This window comes from Ammospiza nelsoni, chromosome 5 (assembly GCF_027579445.1).
Source record: "Ammospiza nelsoni isolate bAmmNel1 chromosome 5, bAmmNel1.pri, whole genome shotgun sequence".
Lineage (NCBI taxonomy): Eukaryota > Metazoa > Chordata > Aves > Passeriformes > Passerellidae > Ammospiza > Ammospiza nelsoni.
The window spans coordinates 33,348,317-33,370,808 of record NC_080637.1 but is presented as its reverse complement, the minus strand read 5'-3'; the positions used below and the strand labels follow the sequence as shown (position 1 = coordinate 33,370,808).

The 22,492-nt window shown below is 40.1% G+C and overlaps 1 protein-coding gene across 1 annotated transcript in view; it reads left to right on the top strand.

Moving 5' to 3' along the window:
- WIF1 (WNT inhibitory factor 1) overlaps positions 1–22,492 on the top strand; it is a 37,885-nt gene that overhangs the window by 2,034 nt on the left and 13,359 nt on the right. The window contains exons 3-4 of the mRNA XM_059472166.1: positions 15,885–15,993; positions 21,790–21,930. Of these exons, the coding sequence (XP_059328149.1) occupies positions 15,885–15,993; positions 21,790–21,930 (250 nt within the window). The remainder of the gene's footprint in view (positions 1–15,884; positions 15,994–21,789; positions 21,931–22,492) is intronic.

Genomic DNA, 22,492 nt, shown 5'->3' with positions numbered 1-22,492 from the left:
TCTGTACTTTTCTGGGAATTTCCTAAGTGAGAGAAGGGAAAATGAGAAGTGGAAGGGAGGAGGAGAGGAAAAGAAAAGAAGAGAAATGGGAAAGAGAAGCAAAAAAGGAAGAAGGAAAAGAAATGGAAACTAGTACCTTTTGAAAGAATAAAGGCATTTGAAATGCTGAAGTGCTAGACTGCTTTCTGCAAAATAGCTGTTAACTAGCATACTGTTGCCTCCTGTTTGGTAAAACTGAAATAATTCTTCTGTGGGTGTTGTGCCTTAAAGACCTCTTGACCCTGTATCCCAGTTGAAATTTGAATATGTTTCTCTGGGACTCCAAGGGCTGGGGGCTCCCAGTACTGTATGCCCCACCTCTAGGAATAGCTAGACCCTTTTGGGTCTACAGATATAAGGCTTCTCCTGAGTAGGTGCAGGATGTCCATGGCATTACACAGTTCCTCTATCAACAAGATGGGGGAGTGAGAGAGCAGCTGGGTGAGTGTCTGGCAGCCAGACAAGGTCAACCCACCGCGCCTGAGATCCCCCGCAGGGCACTTTAGGATGTATAAATATCCAGTGGGCAGATCCCATCTACCTGCTCCTGGGATAAATGATAATCCAAGTTTGAGGTTGGGGAGTGGCAATGCTTCTCAGTCCTGCATGGCTGAATATTCTAACTGAAAAATGGCTTCTTGAAAGGTACATTTTAAGGACTAGATTGCATTTGTATTCTGTGGAAACAGAAGTGCTTGAAACTCACTACATTTATGTGTTACACTTCTGATGCAGTGACCTTTGTGTCCTGAATGCATTTTATGTGAAAAAGATTTAATTTGATAAGCAAACAAAATAATTTTCACTAGAAAGCATTAACCAAAAAAAAAGCATTCATTAGTCACTTTTAATTGCTAGTCCATTACTTCTAGTTAATTATTAGGAAATACAGGGGAAACCCAAAATTTAAGGATCTGAGGGTGCTGAATATATAGTTTTTTTGCTAGTGAAATCAGGATGAGCTGGGGGTGACAAGAATGTTAAAGTACTGCAAAATGGGATTGTCATGTTTTTATGCACTTTATACTTCTACTTATAAATTAAAGCATAACATTACAGGTACTATGTTCTCTTTAAAAATGTAATCTGCATAGATTGACAGTTACAAATTTCTTTGAATGGATAGGTTTAAAAAAGCAAAAATCAGTGATAATATGTAGTAAATAGCATGCATCCATGTAACCACTAGAGCTCACTGGTGTGCTTCTTGCTCTTATTTTGGATGGTTTTTCCAAAAGAAAATATAATGGCTTTTAGTGGTCTTGTCCTCTGAGGAAGGACAAGTGAAACCCTATCACAGTGATTAATGCTGCAACATGTTTACATGTTTTCCACATGTGTCCACTAGTGAAAGTTACCAAAGATTTCAATGATAACATAATCTCTACAGCATTTAAGAATTTGTGACAAGTATTTAATCTCCAAATCTACAAAACCCAACATGTATTTTTAACTTTCAGTGGGCATTCTGACAGCTGCAAAATTAAGTTCACATCCTGGAGAATATTAGTGGAAGAGAATTGTATTAAAAAGTAGATTATTTCCCAGACAGCAAGTGCTCAGTGACAGAGCAGCAGCCCAGTTGATTTAATAGACAGGAGGTGAAAAAATAAACCAAAAATCAAGTTGGAATTTTTGTTGTGTAGCATTCTCTGGTCTGATCCAGAGAAATAGTCAGTCTGGGCCACAACCTGCCCAGGCTGTTTTTTTCCTTTCAGATATGTATTTGTGGTCAGATGAATTATTGTGGTGGCTCACTTCCCCCTCCCCACTGTTATGAGTAGCCCATAGTTCCTCTCCTGGTGCCTGGTTGAATGCATAACATGACATCTGAAATAAGTCTCAAAGAATTATTGACAACCTTGAGTCAATCAAAAAGGTGCCTACCTCTGAGAAAGAGGGAATGTAGTCTTCAGCGCATTTTCTATCATCATTTCTATATTGTAAAGTGAAGGTCAGGAATGCTGTGTAGTTAACAGCTCCTGGAGGCTGGTTCTGATCTCAGCAATGTGACCATCAGCCCTGAATAGCTCAGCTGAGTTGTCTGAAATTGTCTTATATTGCTGAGATGTAGCCTGACCATAAAGAAAAAATGGAATATCCAGCTATGCTGGGGGAATATTTGCTTCCTTGCTCAGAGGAAAGCTACCAGGCCACCAATTTTAAGGCATAAGGGGTGCAATAAGATGCTCCAGTCAAACATGGCTATTTCCCTGGTAAACTGAAAGAAAACATAAAGTATTGAATTTCAAAACCTAATTCTTCAAAGGAAATTTTTCTTCAAAGAAACTGCTGAATTTTTTTGTAAATATCTTATTCATAACTAGTCATTACAGTGATGCTTTTCAGCTTAAAAAAGTCTAATATGCAAAATTTAGGAGATTTTTTTCCAATGAAAGTATGGCTCTTCTCAAAGTTTGGTCAAGGTAATTGCGTAAACTCACACTTTTGTGATTTTCAGTGGTACCTTCACTGCACTTCCATGTCACCAAACTGGGGAAATACTTTGTTTTCTGACCTCTGTACCAAAATTTCTATGTGGAATGTGAAGATGTTTACATACTGTGAGCAGGATTTTTAGACAGGGGGTTCTCAAATCAAAAGCACAGCTCAAAACCTTTAATATTTAGATTCTACTCAGCTGTGGTATTTTCCATCTCAGTGTTGTAGACATGCCACCAGGGATCAAAGTAATACTGTCGAGATCCCACTTTCTTAGTGGAGCAGGCATGTGCCAGCCATCTGTTCTATCTGCTGATAGAAAACAGCAGTAAAGTTTCTCAAAGTTCTGCCAAGAAGAAAAGGGGGATTTATTGCTCAGCAGAGATGAGTTACAAGGCACCTTGTAGTGTAAGCTGCATCTGGTTTCCATAGTAATTTACATGGCATGTGTGTAAACTACACAATTATTCTTTTTACACCGCAGTGTAAACTTGTGTTAAGTAAACAGTTCTTCAAGATTTCATTGTTTATCATTTCTATAAATAATCCATTTTAAACAAAAAATAAACTAGTCATAAAGTATTTTCACTAGTTCTACAGTAGTAGCTGTAATGTACAACATAACTGTTGAAAAGCATTGGAACTAACAAGGACATCCCAAACTTCAAGTCTATATTTTGTGAAATTGTACAGATTTCATTCCCTGTATTGCTAACAATTTTTCTGAAAAAGAAAATCCAGGCTTTCCTCTTGTGTTGCCTTCCTCTGTTTCTCTTTCCTATTTGTGGAAGTGAAAATGTTTTCTGGCAACATCACCTCTTTTTACAGACTGTTTCACAGGTATGTTCTTAGTGGTCCAAAGTTGATGCCATTAACAAGTAATGCTATAGAGAAAGAACTAACAAAAATGAGAGCTAACTGAACTAACTGAAAGTTTTTTTCATGTATTAACATCTTCTCTTGCTTTCATACTTTCCAAAGAGGTTTTTTTGAGGTAGCTACAACTTGATTCTAGCCAAGTGGCTTATGTACATACAAAACACCTGTAAGGAACCACACTCTTCCTAGAGCATGCAGATATGTGAGGAATATGGTGTGCCCCAGAGTTTTCAAAACTATTACGTAGTGGATATTTGCATCACATTGAACAGAATTTCAAGAGCTGGATACCTTAGGCCAGAACAATGAGTACCTGATATTTAAAGCTTTCAAGAAAATGCATCCCAAAATCTCTTTTGTTTTGCCTTCCTGTGAGTTTACATTTGGCTTGTTAGGGTTTGTTCTTCTTTTATTTGCCTTTTTCTATACAAATTCCACCATCTGAAAGATTCTACTTTACTTGTACTAATCTCTTTTACCATTGTGGATTTTTTTCATTTTGCTGGGAGGTTTTTGTTTGCTTTTTGACAGTTTATTTGTGGCCGAGCTCTTCACTGCATCAGTGAACTGTAGCCCTGACATGGTGGAAATGTAATACCCACCTTGACTGGCTGGCAGGGCTGTGCCTGATGGAGCCCAGGCCTTCAGCACTGCCTCCCACCACACTCCAGCTGCAGAAGTGAGAAGTGGCACTTAGATGAGCAAGGTGCATTGCTCCAGCTGGAGAGCAGTTGCTGGTGGTCCACCTCAGAGGTCAGTCCTGGGTCTCATACTCACAGTGAAGCAGCAACCCAAAATCTGCCTCAAAAAAAACCAAACACAAATGAAGGAAAGACACTGATACTGTTGTACAGAGGCATTAGGAAGCTTTACCCAGCTATGATATCTGAAGTCCACCACAGTATGTTCTGTTCATAGAACACCTTAGCACTGGCTTTCAATGATTTGGGGTAGATTTTTTTTCCCAGCCTTACAATAAGAAAACCCCAGGGGTTTTTTTGTTTTTTTGCTTTGTTTTTTTTTTTTTTTTTTTTTTTTTGCATCTAGAATAAAAGTTTGCTTTGTTTTCCAATCAGCTGGTGGAGTCCATCTTTTTTTGGCCATACAAGGAAAAATGGGCAATTACCTTTGAGCTGCTTCAGCACTTGCTGTCATTAGTGCTAAATACTTCAATAAATAACTTGAAGACCAATACTGCTTTCAGTGCTGGTCCCACAAATCCTCTGAAGTTGCCCCTTTGCCTGGATAAAAAAGCTAGCTAAACCCAGCTGATCCTAAAGGAAATAAATATGCCTGACATCAAACCTGGCAATCTCCCAGCCCCAGGTTTTGGCCCATCACCAGGCAAAATAAACTCCCAAACAGCAGCCCACTAATGAGAAGATCTGTCACCAGCTCTGAACACTGAAGCACAGAAATCAGAAGCAAGAGCCAGAGGGCCAGCCTTTGCAATAACAGCTATCCAGAGAAGCAGAGGGCAGGCTCTTGGACTATCCTGACCATCACAGAACAGAGCTTTCAGTACTGTGATTATGAACCTGATTTTTCTCAGAACACGTGGAAGACATGGACAAATCGCAACTTATTGATGAACAGAAGTTAAGCTCTTCCTGCAATATTTTCTCCTTGCCCTCAACTTGCAAATGTGTGAATATTGATACAGCCAAAGGGAATTGGAGACTTAAGTCCTCATAGGTAAATAATCAAGTCCACTGAACACCTTCAGTAAGGAGTACAAGTCCCAACTTCAACCTGTTGCTTCTAAACTGCAGCAAACACTGGTCTCATTTTGCCAAGTTTGAGCCTTAGCCAGTTATCTTTCTTGCAGAGGTTTTGGGAAATAAATTGAGCTGTTGAAACAGAGTCTACTTGAGTTACTAGGTTGAAACAAATTTATTTTCCTGTTGTGAAGCCACACATAAAGTTTCTGCAAGCAGTTATGTGGCTGCAATATTCCTCGCAGAGACTGTCAGGGAGAACAGGCAGGTTGCACAGCAGAGCACACTTCAGAGAAGAAGAAGAGGCAAAATGCAGTTATCTGGGTCTGTAATCATGAGCAACAGATGATATGCATAACACACTAAGAGCTGAGAATTGATTTGCTAGCAAAGCACATTGGCAGTTACCTTGATTGATATTTTTGTTTTGTTTTGCATTGTCCTTCCTTCCTTCCTCCCTCCCTCCCTCCCTTCCTCCCTTCCTTCCTTCCTTCCTTCCTTCCTTCCTTCCTTCCTTCCTTCCTTCCTTCCTTCCTTCCTTCCTTCCTTCCTTCCTTCCTTCCTTCCTTCCTTCCTTCCTTCCTTCCTTCCTTCCTTCCTTCCTTCCTTCCTTCCTTCCTTCCTTCCTTCCTTCCTTCCTTCCTTCCTTCCTTCCTTCCTTCCTTCCTTCCTTCCTTCCTTCCTTCCTTCCTTCCTTCCTTCCTTCCTTCCTTCCTTCCTTCCTTCCTTCCTTCCTTCCTTCCTTCCTTCCTTCCTTCCTTCCTTCCTTCCTTCCTTCCTTCCTTCCTTCCTTCCTCCCTCCCTCCCTCCCTCCCTCCCTCCCTCCCTCCCTCCCTCCCTCCCTCCCTCCCTTCCTTCCTTCCTTCCTTCCTTCCTTCCTTCCTTCCGCACAGGAACCTCTATTTATATTGCATAGGCTTGATCTGACTTCTGTATTGGCAAGGGAGGGTGGCTGAAAGATTGTAACCCAACATGTTGATTCCCTCTGATCAGACCTGTGACGTGTTGGTGTTAGGTCAACATGTTGATTCCCTCTAATCAGACCTGTGACGTGTTGGTGTTAGGTACAGGATGGAGCAGCTTATACTGATCCTTAAGGGCAAAAATTAGAAGTCTTCATCACATCAAGAACCATGGATTTCACATTTTTACCTGACCTAACTGTAACTTTCCTTTGATGGGAAAAAATCTGCGCCTTATCCTGCCCACTGACAGCGTCCACATTTGAATTGTATCTGTGTGAATATCCTGCTTAGTTAATATTCCCTTTTTAGTTGTCTCACCAAATATTTACAGTAAACTTCATAATTTTTATAGTATCATGATGCCACTGCTACTTTCATTCTATGATTCTATGAATCACCTGACACCAGAATTAGACATAAAACATTTCAACAGGCATATCCTATTTATATAATACCTTTATTCCTCCAAAAGTAAGGGCTTCCTCATCCTGTAAAATACAATCAAACCGTATAAATTTATTAAATTATGTTAATTAGTAAATACTTTAAAGGACAAGGTATCTGAGAGTTTCTGGGCAGGAGGAAGGGTGACCTGGGGGTAAAAAGCTCACAATCTCTGCAACTTCTTGTAAAATCTCTTGCCTTTCCACCACTTCCCAAACCCAACAACTCCAACAGAAATACCTGTCTCTAGGTTTATATGTATGTGTTCCTGTCCTTGACTGCAAAGACTGAAGTAAGTGGAGTGAGGTCTTTCTCCCTTCCTGATTTAGAGTAGGTGATGGATCATACTGAGGTTCTTCAGCCATTTCTGTGCCCTGTAGTGATGTAGAGAGCAGACCTGACTGCTCAGCAAGGTTTGTGCTGTGGGACATTGTTCCCCTTCAGCAATTTTTTTCTTCCTGAAAATGCTGTGGAGCCCAGTGCTACTCACTTCATTCATTGATAAAGGCTGGTTTAGGGTATTTGGGGAATCTCCAGCAGCCTATGACACCAGCACAAATAAGGGATTGTCAACATATCTGGAATGCATTGAGTGGCAAAAAGAACAATTTGGTCCCAGTCTGCAACAGCAGACCAGATTTACCACAGATATTCATCAAGGAGTAAGTTATATCTCTGATCTTAGCAAGACTCTGACTCTGGAATCCCAAATGGGACAGTTGTCTTATAGCAGAGTGCAGACTTCTGCTGTCATTAGACTCCTGCCTGTTTTTATCACAGGTAAATTTGGGCTTGGGGAGGTCCACACATTCATTTCTGAGGCTGCCGTTCCTCATGCATTTTCTCTAATAAAAATGAGGTTAGGGTCTCTGCAAAAGATTCTTGGGAACTTTTAACTGCCAGCCCTCCCTGTCAGGATTTAGACTGACACAGGATAGGTCACGTTATCCAGAATAAAAAAAAACACAACAGAATGATGTAGTTTTCTCAAAATAAACTTCCTGCCTTTCTTAATGGGCCTTATTCCTGCAAGTGTGTTTAAAAGGTTTATCTGGAAGCTCAGCTGGACCCTCTGTCAAGGCAGCAGAGTCCGGGCTTTGTGAAGATGCCTATGCTGCAGATAGACTCCACCTGCACCCAGGGAGGGAAAGAAAGGTGGTTCAAGACAGCAGGTAAATCAGATTCTAGCTGGGCTAAACTTTCTTCTGCAAGCACTGGTCTCTGTCCTTTGAGTGTACAGGAAGTCAAGGATGAGCTGGTTTTAAACAAGATACTTCATTTAAATGCTGGGAAATACACTGGACCTCAGCTCAGAGGACTGGACCTGTGAAGCTGGTACTGTAACCAAGGGATGAAGCTGTGCTGACCCTGCCTATGGAAACAGTCCAGAAGACAGATAAGCTGTTTGTAGAACCTGTTCAGATTCCCACCAGAAACTGGGGATAGGATTATTCTTCCTTGCTTTACTCTGAAGAGAAGTCCATCATGCTTTGAATAATTCAGGGTATAGTTATGGAGAACAGAACTCTGTGGCACCTCTATAGTACGTGGAAATATGACAGCAATATATGTCCATTTAGCAGAGTCTTCATTTGGTAGAAAAATCGGTGTGATTCCAGGTACAACAGCAAACACACAAGTTCCTTTTCAGATACACTTAGAAAGCACTTAGTAGTGAATTTAGTTCTTCTTTCACAGTAGTATCTAGAATTTGCTTTGATCAACAACAGCCTATGAAATAAGAAAAAAATTACTCTCAATTTTCACAAAAAATGTATTTGAAAATCCATGCAGTAGGTATTAAAAGAGAGCAGTGTTAAGAAAGTCTTTCCTAATGGCTAGTCAGGACAGAGTTGAGTTTTTGCATCTTTTCAAATTTTAAACACTAGTCTTCCTGTAAAATAAGGCTGAAGACCAGTATCTGCTGAGCAATAAATAAAGAAACTCTCAGTTAGAGGTGCTGCAAACTTTCTGTCACACGGGTACACAAAAGTGGAGGCATCTCTCTTCGAAATGCTTGAAGGACTCCAGTCTGACAGAAGCTGTTGTGAGATTTCATAACTTTTGAGAAGGTTCACTGCTTACATTTTGAAGAGAGATATTTGTATTTATTACACAGGAGTGCCAGTTAAAGCCAAGATAGAAACACATGGACTCAATAAAGGCCAATTATGTGACCTTTGCTGTTTGCCACGCTTTTAACTTGTGTAAGTAATTGATTACACTTTCATGAGATCATAATCAGAAGGTTGTTCTTTAGTAATGGTGTGCTAGAGGAGCTTTATCCTCAACTTCAAAGCTATTCTGTGAGGCTTAAGAACAAAGGGTTGGAAGTTTGAAGTGTGGCCAAAATGAATCTGTATGCATTATCCATGTTTACCACCATTCAAGAGGTGGATTAGCTTATTCTTAGTCTGTGAGCTTTCCCTCATTGTATCAGATGAGCCACCATCTCTAAGCTTTACATTTTTGCTCTTAGAACTATTCTGCTTAACTAAATATAGTGTCTGTTCAGATCCCCATCATAACTAACCTGAATGCTTGTTAGTGGCATCACTTCCCTAATTGTAAAGATTTTATTGAAATTATTTTACATTCCTTGTGAAGAATTTTCAGGGTAAATATTAATTATCAATAAATCTATCCAAAGCCTGAAACTGTAAACAGACTATAATCTAAAGGTGCCCACCCAGGATCAGCCAACCAAGCTATTCACTTACTCTTCAAGCTGTGAGGGAGAGAAAATAGCCCTGTGGGTTTTTCTCAGTGTACACAGAGCCACATAGAAGTGTTGCAGGTGGCAGTGGCAGGCCTGCAAAGACTTGTTTTCTTAGGAAGTAACCTGATGAGACAGTGGTTTTTGTATTTTTTTCTCTAAGGGCAATAATAATTTTCTCCTTTTTTATTAGCTTTGGGAGGTGGGCATTTTAAATGTCCGTGATCATTAAATGTCCACCAGAGAGAGCACTAATCTTTTCCTGGGTGAACAAAGAATGAATTAGCCCTTGCTGTGCTGGAACAAGAATTAACTTTGCAGGAGAATAGCTTTCAGGATACCGGACCAATATGTTTTGTTGAAGATAGCAAAGGCTTGTGTGTGTTTTACTTACTTTAAATTTGAACTCTTAATGGTATATCTCTTTTTGGTGTACTGTTTGCTTCTCTCCCCTTCCCCAAAGCAGAATTATCTAATTTTCATCTGTAAGACATGAGAGAAAACAATTTAAAGGAAGCTTGTGCACCAGGCCTGGTTCATGCAGAGAAGTAGCATTCCTTGCTAGAAATTTTCGAGACATAATTAACTGCATATTTGTCAAAACCTTAGTGATTTTGTCTTCTTTCAGCTTAATTTTTTTCAAAAGTAATTTAGTGAAGCTGTACTAAAATGCATTACAGAAAATGTGTTAAACAAAAAAAGGTCTAAATATGGGAAGTTGGGCTATTTTGCTTTCTTTGTTTCCAAATAAAGCAAGAGAGAGGAATGAGAAACTCCCAGACTTTCATCACTGAGGAGCTGTAAATTTGTTGTGACTGTTTTAAGAAAGCCATTCATGCTGCATGCCTTTGTCTCCACGTGCTTGTGCTTAACCTGGAGGTTGCTGTGCATCTCTTTGCACAAATGCAAAGGCTCCACCAAGGCTCCAGCCTGGTGGAACAGGCCCACTGTCCCCACTGTAGGTTGCTGCTGCATCAAGGGTTGCCTCTGATCTAAACCAAAACTGTACTGTCATTAGCAGGCTAATGATGGACAGGAATGTGTACTAGGCTTTTATTTGTCCCTCTGTCTCAGGAGCCTGCTTTTTAGGCATGATGATGATTTTCAGAGTTAATGCTCAGCTGGTATACTTGGATTTTTCTTTTTCAACTCTGTTCCTCTCAAACCCCGGTCTTTCTAGCAAGCCCTTCAGCTTCCAGTCTGAGATTACTTTCAAATGACTGCTTCAAATGCTAGAGTGCCTCCAGAGCTCAGCTTCTGGTGAGAGAAAATATTTGCTCAAAATGACTGAGTAGGAGCCCTGTTTCCCATGTCTCCCAAAGAGCAGACAACTGCCAGAAACAATGCCAAATATAATCTAAATCTATTATGTTGTGACCTCACCAAGCTTCTTGGCAGTGATTTTTTCATATTACTTATCTTTATAGAAATTGTTTTCTCAATATTTGGAGGAAAAGCTGATGTATTCTGCAAAGATTTCAGACCATCTCCCCAGTGCAAGGCATTTTTGGAACCCTGTAATGTCACCTTTCAAAATCTGAGGCTTCTTTTAAAAACAAACGATAAATTTCACTTTTCCAATTTCATAAATCATTCTGTTGGAGGACCTGATCTGCCATCCACAGCTGAATGCCCCAGGAGACATTAAGCACCAGTTAGTCATCTTCCACTGGCAAAATCAGAGTTTTATACCATTCTTCTAAAACCATTAAAACCACAAGTAGTTATTGTTGAAAGTTTCATGCAGGGATGCACTCTACTGTTAAAAAGTCTTCCTTCCCTCTTGTGCATGGATTTTCTTCAATCTGCCATGATTTCCTTAATGAGAAGAAAGCAGGCATAGAAGAGGCTCTACAGATTTGTGAGCATTTCACCACAGCATTGTCCAATTACTAATGTCACATAATGTATTTTTCTTTGAGGTTTCCCATTTCTCTGAGTTCTAGTTAATGCCCTTTTTTTAATTTATTTGAAACAGCAAATATCTCTATTCCTCCTTTTGTGTGCATCTCTGTTTTTTTAACCCTACTGCTTCAGTTCGTTCCCACACCCTCAGCAGCTGATACTGGAAGACAGTCAGATTACCCTGTCTTCTATGTAAACTGATTTTCTCAGAGCAGGTTTCAGTACTGCTTCATGTTGTTGAGCATGCCTCCCATTTCAAGTCTACCTCTGAGGCTGACAGCAAGTTTCTGAGTGTTACACTGAGGTGTGAAAAATGGTTTACCCACTCTGTGACAGGACCAATTCATGGGTTCTGTCCCTAGCACAAAAATGGGCAGTCTGTAGGCAGACACTTTATTATCTGCTTGTCTAAGGGAGCCCCATTATGTTGTTCATGACAGCAGTGTCTAGACTGCAGTGCAGTAACAAAATGCTCGCATATATGTACAAATTCCTACTCTGCCAGACTCCTTCAATAGCCTGGTATGCACGGTACAGATAATCTTTGTTGGAGTTTATCTCACTTTCCTTCATGCTTCATCTTGGAGCACAGACCAACTTCTCTGACCTAATGCAGTGAATATCTTGGAGAAGCAATGGTCCATGCTGTAAACACCTAACAAACACATACATTGTCTCACTTCGTGACTTTATTTATGGCATATGCAGCTGTGAGCATCTGCTATGGATAATGCAGGGTAGAATCTTCCAGTGTGTGCATAGCCAGAAATATTCATGGATCTGGGATAAAAAGGAACTTCTTTGATGTGTTTCTTCCTTTAAATATAGAAAATTGGCATTAAAATATATTTGTCATTTAATTGATAACAGAACATTCAGCATTGATCTCTTTAAAATAATGAGAAGAAAATATAGTTAATTTCTTACATCTACTTTCAAAGCTAACATACATTTGCTTCTTAATTAGAAAGGGTGTAGATTTCATTAGGTTATTGAACCATAGCATACAACAGTTCAAGCTACTCTGCTTTGCTTTAGGTACTACAATTCTATGTCTATTGTGTAAAATGAAGAAAATATAAAGCATACTATTGTGAGTTCTTTGAAAAAACATGAAAGAAAAATCAGGCAGAAACAACATGTCATCTGAATGATAGAAGAGGTTCAGTGCAGTAGATCTTGAACCAAGGAAAGGAGATCTGCAGGAATTTTAACTGTATATCATTTAAAACCAAACTGCCGACAGATGTTTTCTACAATACTTGTTAGAGGGCTTCATTATTTTTATAACCTTTTAAATTCCTCTGATTTATAGAAAACAGCCATTCAAACTCCATAAAAGTTAATCCTGACCAACGAATTATTTGCCTAAAGTGAAATTTCCTCTCTCTGCTTTACCCACGTGGGGAACTGTTAAAGGGCAGCTGCTTGGGGCTACCTGCTGCCTGAAAGCACCAGCTCCCCAGACTGTCCACACAAGGTCTGCAGGGGTCCTTGCCTTTCTGAGGATCTCAAACAAAGATTTTCCACAGAAGCAAAGCATACTTCTTCTTGGGTGCTTCCTGAAGTCAAGCTGAAAGTCCTTTGTCAGTGCAAAGTGTGCAATTGTCACTGAGCAGCAATTTAATACAAACCCCATTTTCTTCACCACCCTTGACAACACTGTTCATCTAAGATTTACCTTCACTACCAAATTTAGATCTTCACATACCAGAGAGTTTGTAGGCCAACTTTAAAAAAAGAACAACAAAAGAACCCCCCAAAAACCCCATGAGAGTGCCTGTATGATGGAAAAGAGAATTACAGATGATAACTTTTTCCCTTTACTGTCACCAATGTCCAAGCAAATCTTGTTCTCACTACCAGGTCACTCACAATGACTACTTGCAGCATAAATTACAGTAGTCACTAGACCGTATTTTAATTGCACAAACCTGTATCTTCAGTTAACCATCATCACTAAATTTCATGGTAGTTTGGAGAATGATAAATATTTGCTGAGAGCGTGTTGTTTGCTTTTCAGTCATGATGATTAATGCAAGTTAATTGGCAATTGGAGTTGGCAATCAACTCCAATTACAGCAGGACAATATAGGAGACTCAATGTAGGGTTAGTATCGAGACAGATTTTCTCCAAATACGTAGGATTTATGGCAGTCAAATCATGTTTTGTATTCACAGATTTGAGGAGTGAAACTACTCTGCTTCACTGTGCAACCTCTGTAGACTGGGATTTTTGTGTAGAACTTTAATGTCAAAATTTAACCAGCTCTATCCAGCACACATGATTTGCAAACATTCTCTGCAGCACATGACTTTGAAGTTAAGCTAGCTGGATCTACCTGAGGTGTTTCAGCTCTTAGATGCTATCATTTCAAGAAGTTCAGTTCCTGTCAACTCAGCAGATGTACAAACTTTTGCAGAGAAATGGTGAGAGCAGTTATCTCTCCACAGTGCAATGTGTGGCTTTTCTTCTGAGCAGCCTGTTGCTTGTGCAATGTCTCTTCCCATCTTTTGAATGTGCCATCAGAGCAGACTCCTGCCTCAGGCACCAACCGCTGCTACGCCTCTGCCCTGCTTAGAGGAATTACTTCCTTCAGCAGCTGTGAGTGTTGTGGCTCATGCAGCAGCGGGTCCCTTTTTCCATGGGGAACTTTCTTTTTGTCTTTGTCCTTAGGCACTAGAAAATTGGCTCTAGAAAATGAGATTCCAGTCCTTTTCCTACAAATTGGGAATCTGGCTCACAAGCTGACCTTCTACAACAGTGTGTCTGGAATGGAAATACAGGACTGGAGCTATTTGGACTAGTTACCAGTTGTTGTTTACTAGAATAGTAAGAACATAATGTTTTAATATCCCAGGTCATAACTCATTATGACCTGGTTTAGATATGACCAAACATCAAAGCTAACCAATGAGAAACAGACAGTGGAGCCTTGACTCACTCATTGCACTATTCTATAGATGTGTGGAGACATACAATTATTTTTCTGAACAAAGTTTTATTTGAAAACAAAAATGTTCACAATCTGACTTTATGGCCTTTTTTCATATTTTGGCATGGTATGTTGTATTGGAAAAAAAATGTTTTTAATTAAAAGCAGCATTTTGAACATTACCCCAGACTTCATTTTTCATCTCTGGTCTTACTGTTTCACTCCACGTCCTGTCTCCCTCACACATTTACTCCATGTGTTTAACCCCTACTTAAAACCTTTCATTTTTTCCTGCCCTATTGTTTTGCAAGTCCTCTGTGCCTACACAACACCCTCTGAAAATTGTCCATGTAGAGTGCAGCCCCTCATGCCATCTCCTCTCTGTTGTGGGGTGTCCTTACTGTCCCTACAGAGCAAGTGGATGTCCTGCCAGGGCTGATAAGGAATTTCATAACAACCATTCTATCCAGGTCATAAGTGCTTTTCTGGTGTCATCAGTGCTTCTTGTACTAGGGAACCAGGGTATTACAGGAGAAAAAGGACCTTGTTCTGGCTAAGGATATGGACAAACATCTTACAGACATAAGCAAGCTATCATTTACTAGCCCAAGTTTTGGCTTTAATCTCTCTGCTGCACTGTTTTATCTAAAAAGTAGACAGAACAATACCATCTGCTGTCAGTGAGCAGATGGAAACACATTTTTGCCAGTGCCCATGCTAAGGTTCTCAAGCACTTACCTGAGACCAGCAGATAGAATTACCTGTAATCCCTTGTAGGCTTCATGGTAAATGAGATACCACAATTTAACATAAAAGTTTCATTTCCACTTGCTCTGCACACCAGCAGTTGTGCTACTGACAGTAGTGGAAGCCTCTAGTGACTGGCTAAGGTGCATACATCTCAGCTGTATGTGGTGTGTACAGCCACACTGCAGACACATGATGGCACTTTGCATCAAATGTGAATAATTCTTGAACAGATGACCCAACAGAGAGGCCAGGCTCCCGTGGACAAGAGTACCAGAGCCTGCAATCTGTGCCACAGTGCAGGTGCTTACTGGGGGAAGGATTAAGGTAGTGGAAAGTAGTTTTTAAATCATTCCAACACTTTCTAGGGATCGCCAAAACAGGTCATTGTTGTTGCAGTTAATGAGTGACATGAAGCCAGCTTGGTAGGAGAGCTCTCAGCTCCACCCCTGGAACAAGGTAATGGAGTGGGGTTGAACAAGGCAGTGTCAGAGCTGTAAACAAGATATGTGTCCTGTTGTGGTGCCCCAGCAGCGTGGCTGCTCACTGCCTGGCACTGTTTGCCCAAGGCAATGAGCTGTGCAGACCAACCAAGAGCAAGCCTGGATAATCTCATGCCGCACTTGTATGTGCCCATGCCCTTTAAACTGCACTTATAATACAGGAAGGTCATCCAGGCTCACCAGTCAGTTCCAGGAGGGAACTGACCAGTTTGGGCAGGAGGATTCTGCCCAAAAAACAGCTTTAAAAATGAGCTTAGCATTCAGGTATTTTTGCTGTCTGCCAGAATGATGTAGGTTGTAAAAAGCATCTTCTCTGTAAAACTATGTATTTGTCCACTATATGCATGACATTTTCCTTGCTGATATGCTGCATGTTGATTACTGTGTATTGTCACTTGCAATCTATGAAATAAGAGGAAATTTCTGAAAATTATGTTTAGATGAAGAAGCACTCAAAGAAATTATAGAAACTAATCCAGTAAATGGCATAATGAAAAGTGTAGTAGTTCTGCTATAGTTTATGTGTTCAATAGTTTGCTTCTGTGAATACAATTAAAGTAAATACAAATTTTTAATTTATTTTGTTGTAGGCTGAGTACTACTATGAATTCCTGTCTTTGCACTCTTTGGATAAAGGCATAATGGCTGATCCAACTATAAATATCCCGCTGCTTGGAACAATTCCTCATAAAGCATCAGGTTTGTACTGTTGATATTATAAATTTTGTTTCTGTAAAATATATTCTACAGCCAGTAAAGTCTAAATATTTCATTATGAACTGTAGTTCTGAAGTTTATTGCCTAAAGCAATGCTTGCCACAGTGCTTGGCACTGAACTGTTTGTAATTGCCTTGAGTAAGTACAGCAGCATATTTTGTCTGAGTCAAGACACATGAAGATTTTATGTGTGGGTAAATCACAGAAACTTGTGCAAAATTGTTGCATAAAATTCACAAATGCTATTACTTAGTTGTACAACTTTTGGAAAACAAATTCTTTGATCACTATTGGAAAAGTTATCAAATTATTCTGTTTCTCAGAATTTGCAGTTTGTGGATATTCTGCTTTCATTTAGGGTCATCAGGCATTCGGCTCAAAGACACAAGTTCTAGTTTAGGATATTATCATTTATTGTTTATCCCTTAGTTGTGCATTCTTAATCCTTCACTGGAATTTACAACTCCACAGCAGAGACCGAGCCCAAGCCAATGCAAATGCTCCAGAAATACCATGGTGTGTAGTGAGCTGATTTGAGTAAAAAAGCTTTCCATGAAAGATTATTGAATCCAGTTAGCTCTGAAGGGGATGAATAACAGTTTATGTGATCTGTTTCAGGGTTCATACATGGTAGCCTCTGGTAGGAAGGCAGAAATGTGTATCTTGATGACAGCAGTGTCTTAGTGATTATTGTTTCCTAAATTGCCTTAGCCAACCTATGGGATAAATGTGGGGGAAAAAAAGAGTAATAAAACAGGAGGATTGGACTGCAAATATACAAGTTTTCATCTCTGATGAGTCTTTATTCCTGCTCTCTTTTTCAGTCGATAAATTCTGAAAGTCTGTGTATAATATTCTCCATTTTCAGCTTGTGGTAGATTGACATTGAAGTAATGTTTCAATACAGCTTTTTGCCATGACGCCTGGAATTTAGCATGAATGATTGGTCTCTCTATTCAGTGTGGATTGAAGGAGTGGTATTGAAAATAGATTTGGGTGAAAGATGGTATGATATTTGTGCTACAACTGCTGCAATTGAATTGGTTCCAAGCCCAATGAATGTCAAATAAAGATATTTAAAAGCAACCTAAATGTCATAGAGGCCAAGTTCTTTTTAAGCATTATTTACATCTCCATATAATGCAGGTGAGATTTGTGAAAAGCACTCTGCTGCACTCAGCATTCTCTAATATAACCTAGTTTCTCCCTTTATTTTTAACTATCTAGAAAGGGTAGACTAAAATTACTCCTTTCTGACTGTGTTTAGGAAAACTTAATCTAAAAGTGCAGGGAAGGCAGAGATGAGAGCTCACAGCTGCAGCAGAATGTCTGTTTACCATCATGATGGGAGAACTTATTAAAGACAAAAAGGACTTGTCCTGTTGGCAGCACTGGTACCTCAGTTCCAGGACTAATAGGGACATGTCCATGGTGTTCCCTTACATGGATCATGTGCAGGGCACCACTGCACTGGGTGTATATATAAGCAGTATTTCAGTCCTGTTTGGTGTTCTAGTGCTCAGTACCCATACAATATTTGAAGCATGTACACTGTTATTGGTGAGACACTACTGCGATGGTGGGCTTTTTATGCTCCCTGTTAGCTGGCCAAAATTAATTTTGTCCTAAGTAAATACACTCTATCAAGGTAGTGATTGTTTGCTACTTTGTAGTTATTGGTATAATTTAAATGTTGGCAAAACAGAGTTGGCAAATCTAGTCTACTTTGCCTGGATCTACTGCATTACCACAGAATTTTTCTATACATACAGATGTCATAAGAAATTCAACCACAAGCTTGTATTTAGTGACAAATCAGCAATTATGGTATTTTTTGAAAAAGTGTTTTACTCCAAAGGAAATTAATTGCCCTTACAGAGAGTTAAGGAGAAATAAAAGAGGAAGACCAACTATAGTAAGCATGAGCATGGGAAACAAGAATGAGGATTAACAGATACCTTATTCAGAGGTAATTGAACCCAGTGGTTTTATAAAAATCAAGTGGACTCTTGAAACTTCTTTGAAGATATTTGTCTCCATATAAGGCATACGAACGGCTTTATTGCTGTAGGGCCTCTATAGCCTGTATTTGTCTTATGGCCAATGGTGGCCATAAGAAGACCTGTGGAAGAGCAAAAGGAGGACAAGCACATGTGATACTTCCATTTAGCCTCTCAGCTTTTACTATTTCAGCATGATTTCCTGTGTCTTAAGTGATCTGTCTACTTTGTAAGCCCATATGGTTATAGATCTCTCTCTTTAGTACTTTTCCAGGCTGTCCTTGAGTCCATATCATCTTCTGTTGTCTCCAATCACCTTGGCAAGGAGTTCACTGCCATCCATTGCATGAAGATCCCACTCCTGTTGTTTCAAATGTGACTACAACAGCTTTATCTGATGGGCACTGGTCCTTGCACTGGTAGAGACAATAGTCAATCTATCCTGTTCATCCTATCCATGATTTTTTATACATCTATTATGTATCCCCTGATTTTTCTTCTCTTTGCCAGACTTTAAAAGAGTCACAGCCTACTCAATTGCTTCTCATTGGATGCAGCCTTGTCCTTCTCTTAGCCTTCTCTAATTTGGTACATCCTGAGATGAGTTACCAAATTCTCCTTGGATTTAACTGAGATTTAAATCACCTAGGTTCCTTAGACTTATTGAAAACCCATTGCCAAGTCCCAGAATTTGTAGCTGATTCAGTGCTCACAACATGATATTGCTACACCTAAACACATGGTAAGATGTTAAGAAGACTGGAGATGCTTTTCAGGGAGCTTAAAGAGCTAAGACTGCTCAGCTTGTGCAAAAGATATTTGGGAGGATTGTGGATACCTGCTCAGTGAGAAGCAGCTGGCTGCTCATTTCTGACTGCAGGGAAAAGCTTAGGAAGGTCCAGTGTTTCAATCTGAGGGTGGCGAGTTGAAAACAAAGTGAGTCATTTTGTGGCAGTGATTAACATCTTGAACACCACACTCAGAGGGGTAAACACAGCTATAGTGTGTGCCCAGAAGCAATGTAGTGGCCTGTGACTGAGGTAGATCTGTCCCCCTGAGTGGCCTGAGCTGGCCCCTGCTGTCCCTGTGTGACCCAGGCAGAGCAGTGCTGGTGCAGGCTGGTGTGAGCAGGTTGCTGGCACAGCGCTGCTTCATGCTTTTCATGCAGCCCCCACAGCCCACCAGTCAGCCTCAGGAGACCTTCTCTCCCTGCCCACTGCTGGTGTTGAGACCTTAAAATATAGATGGTGAGCATCCAAACAGGTTGAAAATCTCTCCAAGCTCAGCAGCAGAAATCAGTGTCTCCTCAGAGTGCAACACCATCTCTGCCCTTGTCTGCCATGCTGGTACAGTGGCACTGGGCTGCAGGACTGTGTATGGGCTCCCACTCCTCTCCAGACCTTTCATGCCTGCTTCTGTTGGGATTGGTCATTCAGAGATGTCCCTTAAGCAATCCAGTGGAGACTAAAGGTGGTTTTTGTTGTTGGCCTTGGCACATTTGCTTAGTGGGCGAGGTAATTTCTTGCAAACTTGAAGGGCTTGCAGACATCCAGGAGTTACTCTCAGCCTGCTTCTACTGAAGAATTTAGAGAACTTCAGTTTCCTAAGCAGAGGGAAAAGGCATAACCTCCCAGACAAAAGGTATTAAACCTGCATTCTCTGCATCCTAGGAGAGCATTCTAATTACTACCTAAAATTAAATTAGGTTTAAGTCACTAGGTTTCCTTAGGTTAGTTTTCAAATTTGTTAAACTTTCCTTGTCCCTATTAGAGCCATATGCTCTGCAGCCCTGGATACAAGTGCTCCAGAGGATACAGAAATATATATGTGCAGGAGAGGCTGTTTTCTGGCCTGGCTTTGGGAGGATGGTTAACAGAAAGAGGTCCATATCTGTGATTCCCTCTCCTTGTTTCTAGCCAGTGATGGACAAATGTAGACTGCATCCTGAATTAGGGAAGCAGGGGCCAGAGCTGAGGTTTGCCCCACTGTGGCCCTGCTCAACACTGTGGTGGGCCACGGGAGCTCATGGCCATGTTTTCTGATGCAAACAAGAAATGCAAGGGACTTCCCTCTGTGCTTTGTTTTGACTGTGGTGCTGTTGGTGGCTGCTTGGCATTACTCAAACAGGCATAAAAATGCAAAGATTCAGGAAGAGCTTAGGGGCTTTATTTCAATTCTGAACCACCACAGACTTCAGCCAGGATCCAGGTGGTTTTTGCCTACAGGAGGGTCCTTTACTGCATATCTGTGTGCATGTTCAGACACATGATTAAGTCCAAAAATTCCGGAGTGGGCAGTGCTGGAATAAAAGGTTTATGATCTGTGGCCTTGGACTCTAGTGATGCATTGCTGGGTTTTTCCCTAGGCATTTAAACCACAGCCAGATCTCAGGGGAGTTCAGGGGTTGCTACCAATTCAATGAAATTTAGATACAGCTGTAGTGCTGTCATTAACAGTCTGCCACATTTTTCTCCCCATTGCAATTTGTTCAAATAAAACACATCCTAATCCAAGCACTGATTTCCTGCACTTATGCTATGAGAAGGTTACTACAGTTTAGAGAAGTTTACAGCATTTAAAATGTATTTTTTAAATAATAAACTGTGTTTCCTTCTTGCCACCTGGTTACATGGTTTTGGTCTTTGCAAAGGTTGGTGCAAAAGCCCTTTGACTATGTAATTACTTTAGAATGAGAACTGCAAGGCACCTTTTTATTTGTAGGACTTACCAGAGGCAGAATGTGTTTTAGCAATAAATTATTCTGTATTTTACCAAGGCACCAAATAACAAAAATTACCAAATTATGGCTTGCAAAATTTTTATAACAAGCAATCTAAAACAAGCCAAGTGTAGGGCTTTTAGCTCTGTATTTTATTAGGAAATCTCAGATCAGCTTTAGAAGAAGGAATAAACAATTTCTATTAGTTGGATTTGACTTATCAGGCAGCTAAGAGGAGCCAATTTTGAAGAAAAGAGATAAAATCATTTCATCTGAAGATTATTTAAGATCTCTTGTGACAATCACAACAGAGAATTCCATAGTTCTGAGGTATTTGGCTTACTTCATCATTAAAATACACCAGATTTACTGGCCTTAATTAGTTGTTTAAACTCTTTGTATTTCAAAAGTGTTTGAATACTTTTCCTGGAAAAGTAATGTCCAAATGTCACTATGCTTAACTAGTTCTGTCAGAGTGAGGTGTCTATGTCTTCTTGTTAAAAACTGCACGCATGATCATACGTATCAACTGTACCATTTGTCAGCACTTTATGGAGTAAGTTTTGGTTAGCTCAGTATCTCATTTAGGTAATAATTGCAATATCCAAAAGAGAAAAACTTACCTAAAGTAAATTTCCCCCTAAATATATGTTTTTACAGAAGTCATGTGACAGTGCAGAAAATTTAGACTCAGAAGTGAACAGTTCAACTCAGAAAATTTAGAGTAGGCTTCCAGCATGTTTTGATATATCCTTAGATACCTTCACATGATTAATTTCCTCATCTGCAAGAAAAGTATGGTTATGTTAAAATCACTGTCTGTGCTATAGACTCTTGGGGTTATTTCAGCAAATGAACATAAGCTCTGCTCCTGTCCTGCTTTCCTTCTAATCCTAGAGCCTCTGAATAAAGGGTTCTGTGTTTCACCAATGGCATTCCTCCAAAGCTTAGATACATCTATAACTTGTTTTTTTTTTTTAGTATTGCAATGTATGCTTTTGTATGTATGTGTATATGTGCACGTAAATATAAGTGTTATTGGTATTATTATCCTTTTAGTTGTTCAGGTTGGATTTCCTTGCCTTGGAAAACAAGATGGGGTCGCTGCATTTGAAGTGAACGTGATCATAATGAATTCAGAAGGCAATATTATTCTCCAGACCCCTCAGAACGCCATCTTCTTTAAAACCTGTCAACAAGGTAACACTGAAGAAAACATGCTGGAATGCTGTTAGATCAGGTCACCTAACTGTCTTATGTTTCATTTAGGATAAGAGCTAGAGAGGATGGAAGTAAAGCAGTCACACAATGTGAAGCAATCATGGTGAATTCCAGGCTTTCTGGCTCTGTATGCTCTTAGCTGATCATTTACTACGTGTTTACTGAGCCTTTTCTTACAGAACTCCCCTAGCACGCTGGGTTGGAGACATTTCTCCCTCCTGCTGTTCACTGCTCATCACATTAACATCAGTAGGATGTTAATTAAAGACATTGATAGAGATGTACCATATGAAAAGCCCCTACTAGCAAACACTTCAAGGTGCTTGGAGGAGAGCTAGTTCTGTGAAAGCAGGCTGAGGTTAACTTTTCCAGAAATGGCACATCATCTGGGGAGCTGACCTCCTGGGAACTATAGTGGGGACACTCGGGACAATTAATGCTGTCAGTGCCTCAGTTCCAGCTTGGTGTCATTAGTTCCCTAAATCTCAAACTTGCACATCCAAACTGATTGCAAAAATCTTAAATCAGAAAATTTCTGCAA